General features: G+C 48.4%; 1 protein-coding gene across 19 annotated transcripts in view; it reads left to right on the forward strand.

Moving 5' to 3' along the window:
- LOC100866640 (protein turtle) overlaps positions 1-14998 on the forward strand; it is a 103784-nt gene that overhangs the window by 59966 nt on the left and 28820 nt on the right. For 11 of the 19 annotated variants that reach the window (XM_086903644.1, XM_086903651.1, XM_086903656.1 and 8 more), the window contains exons 2-6: positions 1119-1162; positions 10661-10787; positions 12287-12457; positions 12563-12864; positions 14470-14603. In XM_086903644.1, the coding sequence (XP_086759770.1) occupies positions 12306-12457; positions 12563-12864; positions 14470-14603 (588 nt within the window). In that variant the 5' untranslated portion in view covers positions 1119-1162; positions 10661-10787; positions 12287-12305. Of the gene's footprint in view, positions 1-1118; positions 1163-3756; positions 3892-10660; positions 10788-12286; positions 12458-12562; positions 12865-14469; positions 14641-14998 lie in introns of those variants that run through there. The other 8 variants (XM_086903650.1, XM_086903652.1, XM_086903654.1 and 5 more) reach the window with 5 other exon arrangements.

Consider the following 14998-nt stretch of genomic DNA (forward strand, 5'->3'; position numbering starts at 1 on the left):
ATACCGCGCATTATCGATCCCTCGTCCAACGCGGCCACAATCACGGTTAATCGAATACTCGGTCTGTTTGCCGTGCCATTTGCCACGCTGGAACGGGTTTTCGCCCATTTTCGCCCGCGTTTCGAACGCGAGTGTGGAACAGCATACGCGAAAGGGAGAACAAAAGGGCGCACATGGAGGAATTGGCGCTCTCGGGAACGATTAAATTGACCGTTTCCAGTGTCGTTTCACGCTTCTCGAGAACGAGTGCACTCGTTCGGAATCGTTGCCCCATCACGGACGCTTTTCGCGGGATGAACGATCAGGATTTGGAGTCGACAGTTCCCCCCCCCCCCTCCCCGGCACCTCGAGGATATCCATTCTCCCCGACCAACGGATTCTAATAGGGGGGGGGGGGGGGGGAAGAGATTTAACCCTTTCTCGCTCGGCCGAACCAACAACTCGTTCGACGAATTTCTTAGCTAGCTTGAAACGATTTATGTATTTCATGTATTTTATTTTTCAGCTTGAAAAATCAAACTCATCCTCGCTCGAGCTAATTTCATTCGCGAATCTATTCGCGACATTTTAAAAAATCGCCACCTCTCGCATCGAATCGAGTAGTGTCTGAGAGTCGAAACTTTTCCACATCACGGTATCCCGCGCAAATTTAGCCGAATGATCGGGTTTGCCACGAAATCAACCGATATAGAATTTCGTCGAACGGTGGACATCGATTCGAATCGGCAATACGCGATATTTCGCAATGAATAGGGCGATTTCGCCTCGATTCCGTTCCACTTTCGTGACGCCTTATATACATGTACATCCATGTATAAAAGTCTGCCTACATTTGAAAGTCAGATTCGTCGGGAGGAGGAATCGCGTGCAAGGATTGGGAAGAGGAAACTCGATCAAAGAAAAATGGAAAATTTCGATCGATCCAAGAACGTTGTGGTGGATCACCGTTCGAATCGTCTCGAAGGGCGCACCAACATCCTCCCCTCGTTGGCTGCCCGACCTCGGTCACGCGATCCTTCTTATATTTTCCAGCCCGTAAATTGCAAAAGTTTCTACGCCACCGTATCGTATCCTCGACCAAACCGAACTAACCGAGCCGTCCTTCCTTCTCGTTTCAGATCCCGAGCCGGCGCTCTCCGGCCTGGATCCGAGCGGGCGCGGGGTAAGTTTCAGCGAAAGAATATCCCGAGAATATCCGAGGAGAGACTAAAAGTGGCCGGATGCTGGAGTTTTCTTTCGTTCGTCAAACTTCGTTCGTTTCGTTCGAGCAGAGACGAAGACAAGATTGACAAGTTTCTGTCAACGATCCCGTAGAATATTTCAAATATTTCAATTCGCCGCTTTCGAGATGTTTAATCACCTTCTACTTCTCTTCGACTCGGTTAAACTCGAAGAGTATTTTATTACGTCCAGATACGTTGCGATCAAAGCACGTTGTGCGTTATAATAGAACGTGTATCCGTATATCAGGGTACAATGGGGATGCAATAAATGTTTCTCAGCTCGGCCTCGATTTCCCCCAAACCCCTTTCCTCTTTTCACCGAGAGGAGGCCTCTCCTGTATTTTCCGCGGTTCGTTTCTCATGTTTCCTTTTCCTTTCTTCTTTTTTCGCGGATACAGTCGGAGGTTGAACAAAGACACGAGCGAGTGTATAAATTTATGATGTTTGCATATGCATGAACGCAACGTTTTTTTTTTCCCTCTCCCTTTCTCTCTCTACGAGTTCGTTTCTCCGCACGCCGTTAGATGGCCGTTTAGGATAAACTTTCGTCCTCCCTTTTCCATCCGTCCTAGCCTCTAAGATCTCTTCCTGTTGTCCTCGTTTCTCGGGGAGGGATTAAAACGGCCTCTCGTTCGTTCGCTCGAGCGTATTCGGAACTGGAAAGTTGGAGGATAAGGTTGTTGGAAGTTGGATTGGGATAGCGACGAGGCGCGAAATTTTCGCTCCACCTTGCGAAAACTTCGCGCCTCGACTCGACGCGCTCGCTCGTCCATTGGAATTTCACGGAAAAGAATGATCGTATAATATAGTTTTAACTCTTGTTACTCGATCGGTGACTTTTTCACGAGACGATCCGAAATTTTGGGAATGTCTCGAGGATGTTCGAAACGCGTCTCCACGTGCCCCCGACAAGGGGATCCGGGAGGGGGACAAAGGAAGAATTTGTTTCGCGTGAAATCTTGGATTAGGAGAGGAGGGGTGGAGATACGAAGGATAAGGGAAGAAAGGAGCAAGCCAAAAAAAAAGAAAGAAAGAAAGAAAGAAAGAGAGAGGCACGGGGGGCACGTTGGAAAGTCGTTACGAGGCTGGATGCCGCCCTTCCGCCCGATCAATATCGCGTTGGTGGAGGCAAAAGTCGGTGGAGAGAGAGGGGGGGAGGTGGAGCGCGAGTGGGGGTTGTTTGGTGGGGGCGTTCGCGGCAGAGGACGCGGCCAACACTGTCATGGCGCCGCGACGTCGTCCGACCGGTGCTGCTACTCCCTGATCCGACCGTCTCTCTCTCTCTCTCTCTCTCTCTCCTCTCTTCCGCCATTTTTTCCCTTGCGAAGCGAGCACGAGCACCACCATCCAATGACGACGAAGTCGGAAAGTTGACGGGCGAACGGTCTCGTTTCGAACGAGGCGAAGGAGAGCGGTGCGCGCGCGATTCCTGTCTCGGCAGTGCTCGCAGTTCGCGCGTCGCAGTTGTGATTCGGCCACGGGAGGAGGAGGAGGAGGAGGAGGAGGAGGAAGAAGAGGAGGAGAAGGAAGAAGAAGAAACTGTACGCGGTGTTCATTGTTTTCGTCGTGTTGTGGTGGTGCGCGAAGAAGAAGGAGAGTCGAGTGGTGAAGTGTCGTCGAGTCGTGGCCGATCGGTGGTGAATCATCGTCGAACGTTGAACGAGTTCGCGTCTCTCTCTCTCTCTCTCTCTCTCTCTCGGTATCGACCTCGAAACTCTTCTTCGTGGTTACGAAGAGGGTGGAAGATCTCGCTGGGTGTTGGATCGATCGCGTCCTCCCGCGCGGGGGGAGGGGAGGAGGAGGAGTTTGGCGAGGAAGGGACGGGGGAGTGGAAAAATTGGAAAAGTGAATCGATGGTGAGATCGCGACACGGCGACGATCGCCTCGGTCGTTTGGGTGGTAGCGCGGCGCGATGCGTCACGTGACTGAAGACGGTTGGTAGGAAGGGAGGAGGCAGCCGACCGACCATCGTCAGCCCAGTGGGAAGCCGAACGATCTTCCGGTGGGAGGACGGACGTCGCGCCGGTCAGGAAAGGAGAAAGGCTCGGAGAAGAAGAAGAAGAAGAAGAAGAAGAAGAAGAAGAAGAAGGGGGTCGTGGTCGTCGTGGTCGTCGTGGTAGTCGTCGGATGGGCCATAGTCGCCGAATCGTATCGTCGCCCCGGTTTCGAAAAATGTCCTAGCGAAGGCAGGATCCGACCCGATAAATCCCCCCCTTCGTTTCTTCTCGAAACGACCCCCTCCCTCTCCCTCCCTCCCACCCTCCCTCCCTCCCTCACTCCCTCGTGCTTTCTGCCCCGAATCGTCGTCCCCCCGCACGCGTGGCCGGATCGGATGATAATAGGAAGAAGGGAAGAGGAGGAAAAGAAGAAGGAGAAGAAGGAGAAGGGAATCGACACGTGCGCGAGCGACGACTTTCCCCCTCGCGTCCTCCCTTTCCTCGTTCCCCTCGTCGCGCATACACACGCACACGCACGCGGCTCCGCCTCGAACCGTTGACCACGTCCGTGGTATCCGAGGGACGAGGAAGAGTTTCCCCGAGAATCGAGCCGCGCCAACTCCAAACTCCTTGATCCCGTGGGGTGATCCCCCACCCGTATGCGAAGGAACCACACCCCGCCACGCAGAAAAGGAACGCGGAGGATATACAGATTTACCGGGCGCCTCCTGGTAAGCTTTTTCACCTCCATTCTGCTCCGCTCTCTCTCTCTCTCTCTCTCTCTCTGTTTTATCTCTCTGTTTTCCACCCCACCGGGGTGGAAGTCGTGTGTGGTAGAGGCAGAGGAAGGTTTATTGTTAGGAGTGGCGTCGCACATGGCCCGACACCGCCACGAGGCCGGGCTCGAGTCGAGGCGGCGGGGGTTAAGGCCCCGTTCGAATTGGCTCGACTCGCCTTTCGACGGGAAGAGTTTCGACGGGGCAGGGAGGAGGGATTAAAGGGGAGCGCGCCGCGTGGGGAACGCGTGGAAAGCGGTGGATCGATCGGTCGGCCGATCGATGCTGCGGAGGAGTATAGCACGCTTGATTTCGTTACTCGTTTGATGTATCGGAGAGGGCAGGGAACGGGGCGCGTTCACGGTTGGTTGGACGGGGGCAACCACGCGCGAACCTCCCCGCCTCCCCCTTCGTTCGATGTACAACTTACGAACTCGCCTCGGCCATCAATTTGCGGTAATTTGCCATCGCGCAAACCCATTTTTCCCGTCCCTGCGTTATTTACGAGGATATCGGTTCGAGTTTCCGAGGATTTGGTTGAAGATTCGTAATCGCGCGCGCCGAATATGTTTGATTAATTTGATATAAAAGGAAAAGTTGATTCGATGTCGAAACGCGCTCGTTTAAACATCTTTGCCCGCCTCGATTCCGATCCTCGTCGGGATTACCGAAAGGAGCGATGGTGTCTTTCGAAAAAAACGCATAGAGTTTTACCACATTTTCCGTTTACAAAATTCTCTTGACCCGATGTATGTACCCGCGGCTCGAAAAAAAAACTGTTGTCGCCGCAGAACATCGCGGTCACCGTGTCCGCGCAGACCAAACTTATTATTATTACCCCCCGATCCTATCTTTACGACTCGATCGGCCAACTCTCGAAAATTCTTCCTTTCGATCTCTTTTTCCGATCGACGTATACTTTTTCGACGAAACGGCGAGTAAAAAGCGGGAGTATCCGTGCTTCGAGTTCGACGCGGATCGAAATTCTGGCCCTGAGAGATCGTATTCCCGATTCCCAGCGAGGCACGCGATTCCGTCCCCCGGGTTTCGTAGGCCGAAAGTTGAAGGTCTCTCGGCCCTTGAGCCGGTAACGCGCCACTCAGCGTTACACGCTATGCGCCAGGTGGATAGATCCAGGTGGATGGATCGATCCGATATCAACGTCGACGCGGGGAGATAACGCGTCGACCTTGCTCCCAACTTTCGTAAGTCGTAGTTTTAATCGCCGTCCGAAAATATCCGGGGCAGACACGGGGCAATTACGATCGTTTCCGTTGATCGGCCAGTGACGAATAAAACGACGAACAAAATGTACCGGATTCAGCCGAATGAATATATTTGATTGCAACGCGTTTATAATGAAACGTTAGAAAATGAAACTGCTGGCAATCATTTCGATAATAAAACCACGAATAAAATTTCGAAAGTCAACTTTAAAACGGTATGTAACAGTTTCGATATAACTCTTTGTCCGCTCTTTGTCCACGTCGCCATATATATAGTCACCATCCTACATTTTTTTATTTTATTACATTTAGCAATTCTCTTGCTGTTACTAATTCTAGGGACTCTTGTTACTTGATTGGCAACCTTGCTAAATACACGAGACGAAAAGGAAGGAAATGCCACCTCCGATGAAATTCTTTAAATTCTATGACAGTTTCGATATAACCCTTTCGTTATTACACGTATATTTGCATTAATAATTTTAGGGACTCTTGTTACTTGATTGGCAACCTTGCTAAATACACGAGACGAAAAGGAAGGAAATGGTAGAATGGCACCTTCGATAAACTTTAAATTCTATGACAGTTTCGACATAACCCTTTCGTTATTACACGTATATTTGCATTGGTAACTTTTGCTATTACTAATTTTAGGGACTCTTGTTACTTGATTGGCAATCTTGCTAAATACACGAGACGAAAAGGAAAGAAATGGCACTTTAAATTCTATGACAGTTTCGATATAACCCTTTCGTTATTACACGTATATTTGCATTGGTAACTTTTGCTATTACTAATTTTAGAGACTCTTGTTACTTGATTGGCAATCTTGCTAAATACACGAGACGAAAAGGAAAGAAATGGCACTTTAAATTCTATGACAGTTTCGATATAACCCTTTCGTTATTACACGCATATTTGCATTAATAACTTTACTAATTTGGGATTTCTTGTTACTTGATTGGCAACCTTGTTAAATACGAGAAGGAAGGAAATGGCACCTCCGATGAAAATCGAACTTTAAGTTCTATGACATTTTTCTATATAACATCTTTTGTTATTACATTTGCACAGCTGTTGCTGTTCAAATTCTAATTTCCAGGGACTCTCGTTACTTGATTGGCAACCTCGTTAAACGCGCGAGACGAAACGGTAGAATGGCGGCTTCGATGAATCGAACGTCCTGTTCGTTGCGCTTCCCTTGGCACGGTTGTGGTCGGTTCGCAGGGAGCGCGAGGAACGAAGGGGGCGACGATGAAAGAAGCGTGTCGGCCATTGAAGGCCGATTGCGCGTGGCTCGCGTGCAACGCTACGGACATGCGGATTATATCCGGTTTAACGGGAACGCGTTGCTTTATGGAAAATCGATTTTCATAAAACCTTCGATTGCGCGCTTTGAACGCGATCGCGATTAACCCTTTCGCTACGAGCCAAAAATGTGCTCGATCAATGATCGTCAGCGTTTACGCCTAACCCAACTTGTGTTTATTGAAAAGCAAGGAAACGGGATAATTACACTTTGAAATACGATACAATAACTAAACCTGTTTCTTCATCATTTTAAAGGGTGAAATAAAATCTGTTCGAAAATAATTAATTCAATAAAGGTTGGAGAGAAAGTAAATTATCTTTCCTCGGTATTTTTCCCGATGATTATCGAGGAATCTCGCGAAAAACTAATGATAAAAACAAAATATCGATGCCACGTTTCCAGAGAAAGACACTCTGCGACAAATCCAATCCCTCGTCGTGTCGTGCGATATGCGGCATCTTATGCACACCGACTTTAGTCGCCCAACGAAAGGGTTAAACCAATTTCCTCGCACGTTAAATTGAACTTTGCATGCGTATTTATATTTAAGAAGGTTCAACCGATCAAGAGCCTCTAGAACGTAATTATATAATATATCGTCATAAAGATCGTCAGCGAGTTGCTTTCATAGTGTTTATTGAAAAAAGAATTGATGACAGAAACAAAATATCGATGCCAGAGAAAGATACTATACGCAACATCTCGTTCAAAGCTACTATAGTCGCTCGGTGACATACGCAGTAACGAAAGGCATATAGCGACACACGAGTGCGAAGCGTTAAAATACCCTCGCCCCGCCAAGTAATCGAGAAGACGCGCGTTCGAAATCCCTTTTCGAAGACGCGGTTCATCGCGCGCATTCTAACCTCTCTCTCTCGTCATTGTTGTCGAAAGTTACGGCAGCGAGACGATCACGAGGCGAGGCTAATTGTAAACCTTAACGAGCCTTCGGGCGGAATTTAAACGCGCAGCTTAAACGAGCTTTCCTTCCTTTCCCTCCCCACCACGACGAGGTGTATCGCGTAAGTTGGCGCCACGTGCTTCAGCCATCCTCGTTTCGATGGAGCTTGTTGCCACGCGTGTGCGCGCTTAAGCCGGGCCTCGAAAAGCTCCATCCATCGATCGTTCCATCCAACGAAGCGACGCGTCGCGAACTGTATTCGTTCGCTCGGTAAAAATCGAGTTTGCTCGAAAGAGGCGACATATAATTCGGCCGCAACGTCTCGATTCGAAGAAGAGTCGTTGATCCGCTTGGACATGTATCGATCGATCGACCTTGTGACCCGGTCGTTTCGCCCATGAATAAATAAACGAGGTGGTTCGTTGAAAACTTGATGAGACGGATTTGTTCCACATTTCTCGTACCAGAACCTCCTCTCTCTCTCTCTCTCTCTCGAGGAATCTCTCGAGGAGTTAAAAAAGTTAGGAGAGCGACGTGTCTCGAAATCTTCTGGCGGTGGAAACTCGAAACCGGAAACCGCGAGGCTCGCGTGGACGTTGGACGGGAATCGCGAGAAATACCAGCGAGGGGGAGAAATCGCGGAGGGTTTGGGATCGAAGACGGTGAGACGGGCGGCCGCAAAAGTTTCAGTTATTTCGGGTATCGTTTCACGGATGCCTGGACACGCATTTTCGGTATTCCGCCGGCAGTTTTGCGGTCGGCTAGGTGACGACGCAGTCGGCCACGCGTTTTGCGGCCACGCGAATCGCCCCCGCGAATGGCTCGCCGCAAATATCCTCGCGAACGCGTCGTCCCACCCGCGAGGGATCTCCATTCTTCTTCTCCTCTCCTTTTTTCCGTGTTTTAATTAAAACTCGCGGTCGGGGAAACATTAGCGCGCGATCCGATCCCTCCTTTTTTCCTCTCGTCCCCGTCGAGGGGATATCGATCGCCTCGAAACAACCGCGCGTGTTGGTCCTTGAAGGAAAGAAGGACGTATCTTAATCCTTTAAATCGCGGGTACAGAGTTAACTTTTGCTAATATATCGAACAGCGGCTGTGGTGTGGTTTATACATTTTATCTTATCGAAATAAGAATAAAATAGAACGAAAGAGATGTTTTGGAATAGAATAGTTTTCGAATTTAATAAAATTAGAACGTGTGTATATATATATATATATATATTTTCCTTTTTATTTTTCTTATCGATTACACGATTACGAAACGCGTACATTGTCGGTACTTTGCTTTCTTTTTATATCCTATCTCTTTGCTCGAGATAAAAGTTTAAAGTTCCGTTTCGACCGCTTGACGAGACGAAACTCTCTTCCCGAGTACGTTTTCGTCAACTTTCCTTATATAATACGGATACAAGCCTTCCACTTGTTCCAATTCCTCGGGAAAAACTTGTATGTCTACGCTTTATTACACTTTTCGTCATTTATAAAGTAATCGAAATTAAAAAAGTATCGTCTTGCTGGATCAGATTTTTCGTGAAATATCTTTTTTTTTTTTTTTTTTTTTTACGTTTCGTGGCAAAAGCACCCGCGGTCGAACGATTCGACGGATAAGAAGATAGGGGAAAAAGTATTGGAAAAAATATCGTTTCGTGTTTTTCGGCCGACGAGCGAACGATTTCGTTATCGGGGGCAGAAATCGAGGGGTTGAGCCACGAACGAGTAGCGTGCATCGCGCCATTTTTGAAACCCGCCACTTTCGACTCGAGCAACAAGAAATTACTCTCCTCATCGATAACCAGCCACCGGTTTCGACTGGATTTTATATTTCCACGAAATATACGTGTGTGTGTGTGTGTGTGTCGAACACGGGGGATAGAGATCACGACGTAGGTCAGTGTGCTGTGACAATAGCGGTTCCAGCGAGAATTCGTCCGCTTTGTTTTCGACGAGAAAAATTCCATAATTCGTACGTAGACGGATTAGCGTGCAGGAATTCTCTGCGCGAGGAAATAAAATTTCGAATCCGATCCGTCTCCGGAAGAAGAGGAAGAGAAATCTTGGATCCTTTTCGCGTATATTTCGTGTTTAACGGCGGTCGATATTACGAGATTTCCCCCGGGGAGAGGAGAGCTTAAACACTTTCCACTTTAAAATCCATTTCTTTCGATTCGTCCTCCCAGCTTTTTCCCTACCTTCATTTCCCATCTTCGATCACTCGGACGAGTTGGAAGGGGAAAAACGAATTATTCGAATGCTCGAAAATCGAAATTTTATCGTCGACAAAACGATGTTGGTTGCAAAAAGGATATCTCGCCTCGCCTCGTGGGATAAAAACAGCAGAGAATAGAAAAGAAAAGAAAACTCGCGAAATCGAGTTTAATCGGATCGAAGTATAATTAATCGACGAATTAAAATTGCTCGTCTTCGTTCGAAATTTTCGTTCGAAAATCGAAAGAAAATGGAAGAAAGGGAGGAGAGGGGAGAGCAAACATCGGCGCGATCCTTTTCACGACTGGTTCACGAAAGCCCGTTTTGCTGCGTTCTCGAAACGTCACGGAGCGACCTCGGCTTCGTTTTGCTTCCCTTTCAGCCTGGAATTCTATCGCCAACGGCCGCAGTTTGGCAACCTTGCCGCTATATAATTAACGTGGTCATCATCGTGGCCCAAGGACACGCGAGCTGAAAGCCCCTTCTTTTCGTTTCTTTCCCTATCCTTTCGATCGAACGTTTCCATTTTTGGGGGAGAGGCATCGATATTATTTATACGGAAAAAAGGGCGAAAGTGTTCACCTTTTTCTCTCTCTTCTCTTCTCGAGAATTGACGGGTCGAGAAGAGATACGTTTGAAAATTCTGTAACGTAATCGATAAAGTTGATGGAGATGGACGAAAAGAAGGATAAAATGCAAGGATAAATTACAAGTTCGGGGAATGAAGGAAGGCGAGGGATCAGAGGAGGGGAGTCCCAGAGGCTCGGCGTTAATAATCGGCGAGGAATTGCGCTCCGAATCGCGCGATCGACGACAACATCTCGGTTCGGAACGGGATCGGAAACGAGATTACGATCAACCTCCCTCCGATCTCTTTGCCAAATTTTCGCTCGATCGTTCAAAGGGGACGATAATTATCCTATCCTATTCCAAGGCTCGATTCTCGGGGGGCACGTATCCCGCTGCTAATCGATTCGATCCCGCGGAATTTCAATCGAGCGAGAATACGCGAATTCCAACGTTTCGGACGAAATAATAAAGAGGGGCGGTCTTGTTTCCCTTTTTTTTCTTTTGCAGGTGATGACACGCCGCGGAGGCTAAGGGCGCGGGGGTGTCGCGGCGGGTGAGGAAGTGGCGAGGCTCGTGAAAATTGGGGCCGGGAACGGGCGATCCGGGCAGCGGTAGTGGTGGCGGAACGGCAGGGGTAAGTGTTGCACGAGATCCGCCCGTCAATCGTTTCGTTTTAACCCTTAATTATCGCCAATAAGTTTTTTCAATCTATAAGTCTTCGATTATAAATTAATTCGAAATTTAATCACATTTATAATCGAAATAAAATCAATTTCTTATCGTAATCTTATCGTTGCACAAATTATTATTGATATTTAAATCATAATTTTTTTCTTCAAATTATCGCTGCGATAAGATTAGATCGTAACGATCTCACGAACAAAACTTTTACTTGCTAATATTCTTTACGCAATCAAGCAGAGAAAATTGCAATTCGCCGTTTATTATTTCGTGTTTCTACGCACGTTTCTTCGCCTCGATTCGTTCAACAACGAGGAGAAATCAGCTCGAGCCGCATTCTACGAAAACTCCAAAACTTTGAAAATCATAACATTTCCCCCGACCGAGCCTCAAACTCGAATTAATCCCAAAATTGCAATCCGCGAGAAAAAAATCCACCTATTCGTTGTATCGTCTCACTCTTCGTAAACTCATTGTACGAAGAAAACGAATCGTAAACGAATAGTTCGAGTTGAAATCGTTGCGCGAGATTATATTCGCCATTCTATTATTATACTATCGTATGTTTACATTAGTACGTATAACAGAATTACGTTCTATAGAATATAAATACGAGGCTCGGGAAATGTCGAGCAGTACGCGTTCGCTGTTTGTTACAGGACCGACCACGCCGAAACGTACGACGATCGTATAATTTATCGTTCGATTTAATTGAAATACAAAGAGGAGAGGGGAGAGGTTCCGCTTTTTCCCGTTGTTAACCTTTTCGACTTCTCCCGAGCAGCGCCACTCCCGAGCCTCGACGAGCCAAAAATATAATACTGCACCGAAGTGCACGAGAAAGATTGCCTCGCTGCAAGCGCTCGAAATAAAACTTTCCTCGAAATCGAATAACGTTACGGAATATAATAATATAGTAAATAATACGTCGATACGTCATTTTAACACGTTCGTCGGCCAGCGTGATTTCGTTGAGTTCCTCGCCAATCGATTTCTACTTCTTCGCTCTCTCTTTCTCTCTCCCAAGTCAATTTTAAGTATCTCGATCTGAATATCAGCCTCGTCCAACTTCGACTCAGTTCCGTATTATTGAAATTTCGTAACAACACGCGGTACAATTTCAGATTTAAAATTGTAGAATTGTAGTTCGTTAACACTCGTCCCTCTTCTCTGTTTCTAAAATTTGTTCTTAAATTTTAAATTCTTCTTCACCACGTATGGGCGTGTTTAACAAGTGGTTCTCGTTATTTGAAAACAACGAAAACAAAGTTATCCTCCAGATTTTTTTCTATGATTCTCGAGGAATCTCTGGAGAAACGAAGGAAAATAAAAGCAAAATACTCGAAGACACGCACAGCGATCAACGAAAGAATCAACGAGGGGGAGGAGTTGGATCGAGAGTCGAATCGAATTTTGAATCCGATTCTAAAATATCGCTGTCGTGATTTGCAGGTACTATGGGAGCGGGGGTATGGGGGGCGGAGGAGGGCTGCAAGCCACGGACCTCCGGCGAAGGCTCGAGTCCACGAGGTGTTCTTCCGGAGCAACGACTCGTCGTCCCCAGACACCTCCTCGTTCCTTAAGGCGCGACGGAAACACCGGCAATGAACACCAGGAGGAAAGGTGGACCAACTCTCCCCCTTTATTCTCTACCCCTTTGCACTTTTGGAAATGGATTTCTCGAGAGCTAGCTAACCGTGCACTTGTTGGAAATTGGTTTTCGGGTAGAGTCGAGTCGGTGGAAGCGAGCCTCGCCTCCGGTCAACCGACGTGCACGGGTTGGCGGCCGTGCAGACGACAGGACGGGAGGAGGAAGGAGGACTGCGGAGCGAGAGGAGGGTGGAGGAGGTGGTGGAACGGCGGCGTAATCGCGCGCGGGATCGTCGGCACGGACGACGGGGAGAAGGAAGAAGGAGGAAGGAGCGGCGGGAAGAGGCATCGGCTTCGATGGTGTCGCGGCGATTTGCGGTGGATCGCGGACGTTGCGACGAGGACCCTCCTCCTCGGTATCGTGCTTTTCGTTACGCCAGGTACGTGTTTCTCAATCCAACCGATTCCTTCCTTCCTTCCTTCCTTCCTCTCTTCTTCTCCCTATTTTTTTCAACGAATGGCAATCTTTCCTCCTCCTTCTCCTCCTTCTTCTTCTTCTTCTGATCACGAGAATGGAACGAGAATTGATAATCGCTCGATAAGACACGAGCAAGTGGAAGCAGATGTATTTCGAGCTCGTTCCATTGAGATGTTCCCCCCCTCTTTTTTTCGATTTTTTCAATTCGAAACGTCATCACCCGCTCGTTAGTTTCGTCGGCGAAAACAATTTGATTAAAATTGTCTCTCGTCCTCGAAGAAAACTCGAGCACGTCCTGCTAATGACGCGCGTAACGTTACGAATCTGCGATTAAAAGTCGATCGTCTCGGAGAATAGATGGAAACAGCGTTCTCCCCTGATCGTAAGGTGAAATTGAACGGAAAATAAAATTTCGACAAAGACGAGCGTTGACGCAACGTTGACCAATTCATTTATTCCCCGAATTGATTTCCCGCCTTTGTACACTTTAATTCCTTCTTCACCGGTGGTTTATTTATTATCGAATCGAAAGATACGAGAGAAAAATTTGGAAAAAAACGTGGGGACCTCTGAAGGGAGGAGAAGGAAAGGGGGTGGCGCGTCTCGATGGCGATTAAATTCCTTGCGGAGATTGCCGAGATTCTGGGGGAGGCACGGCATATGGTCGCTGTAAATTACGCGTTGCTTCGAGGCATCGCGCTTTCCCCAGATGGCGAGCGATGAAACTCGTGTCCCTTCCTTCTCCTCCTCCTCCTCCTCCTCCTCTTCTTCGAGGGTACGTTGTAAAGCCTAAAGCTCGTTCCAACGAAAGACGAGCGCGCGATCGATCCAGCAGCCTGGTTGGAAAAAAAAAAAAAAAGGAAAAAAAAGAAAAAAGTTGGGCCGCGGTTTCGTGCCGCCTCCCTCCCTCCCTCCTTCCCTCTCTCTCGCTCCGCTCGACAATTTCGCTGCCCGATAAACCCCCACGCTGCTGGGTCAAACGGCTGAGGCCGTTCACCCACTTGCCCGATACACACACCCCGCTTAACCGAGAACACCGTCCAATTACGCTAAATAATTAAAATCTATATATATACTCGAAGCGAAAGTTAGTCCGGGCGGGAGAATGCTCGTTAACCCCTGGTTAATTGCTTCTTCCGCGTCATCCCAACCGACGACGACGACGACGACGACGTCGCGCGATTAACTCGCGATACGCGTTGGCTTGCACGATCGAACGGCTCGATGGATACTCCTCCTCTCGTTTCACGGTTCGCCGGTAACTGAAAATTTCGAGATGGAGAGGGGCAAAAGTGGCAACGTGTCTCGTTACGCCCGTCCTATCGCGTGTCCTCCGACGTAGTAAAACGAAAGTAAAACGCGCCAAAGAGGGAAGATGGATGCGCGAATCCATCGTCTCGAACGGATTTCTCGCTTTTCGAGAAATTCGGGCGCTGCTCTCCTTCGGCTTCTCCTCATCCTATCCTCGTCTCTCCTCGACGTATGAAAATGCGCGTGTCGAAAAAGTGGAGGAGTGAACTCGGTTTGTTGGCCGAACCGAGATAAATAAAAGATGGGTGTGTTTCAGGTCTGTGCAACCAGGACGCGGTGCACATTACGGCGATCCTTGGGGAGAGCGTTGTCTTCAACTGTCACGTAGAGTTCCCCGGTGAGCACCCAGTGCCCTACGTTCTCCAATGGGAGAAGAAGGTAGGAGATGCGGTACGATATCGGACGATACCCTCTGCTCTCTATATCCGTGAGTTAAATACGTGGGCCCCACTCGACGCTCGCCACCGACACTCCCCGCGCCATCCAATTCGTCTCTCTCTTTCTCTCTCTTTCTCTCTTCGATTCTCGAATTTTCCACGCTCCTTTTGTCGCGCTTCCTCCGCCGCCACCACCATCATCGTCATCCTCGTCGCCTCTTTTTCGTCGAGAAACTTTCTCTCTCCTCGTCCGCGAGCACAAGGAAGTGGAGGAGGATCGCGAGAGGAGGAGCGGTTTTGTCGCCGCTTCGTCGCGTGGAGCGCGGTGATAGAAGAAACGGCGACTGGAAGTGGGGCCCCGTGAGCACACATTACGTATCTTGCAGCATATCGCAGTGATTGTCGATG

The sequence above is a fragment of the Apis florea genome, unplaced genomic scaffold, assembly GCF_048593485.1.
Source record: "Apis florea isolate Af1SG1 unplaced genomic scaffold, ASM4859348v1 contig_2293_pilon, whole genome shotgun sequence".
In the NCBI taxonomy this organism is placed as follows: domain Eukaryota; kingdom Metazoa; phylum Arthropoda; class Insecta; order Hymenoptera; family Apidae; genus Apis; species Apis florea.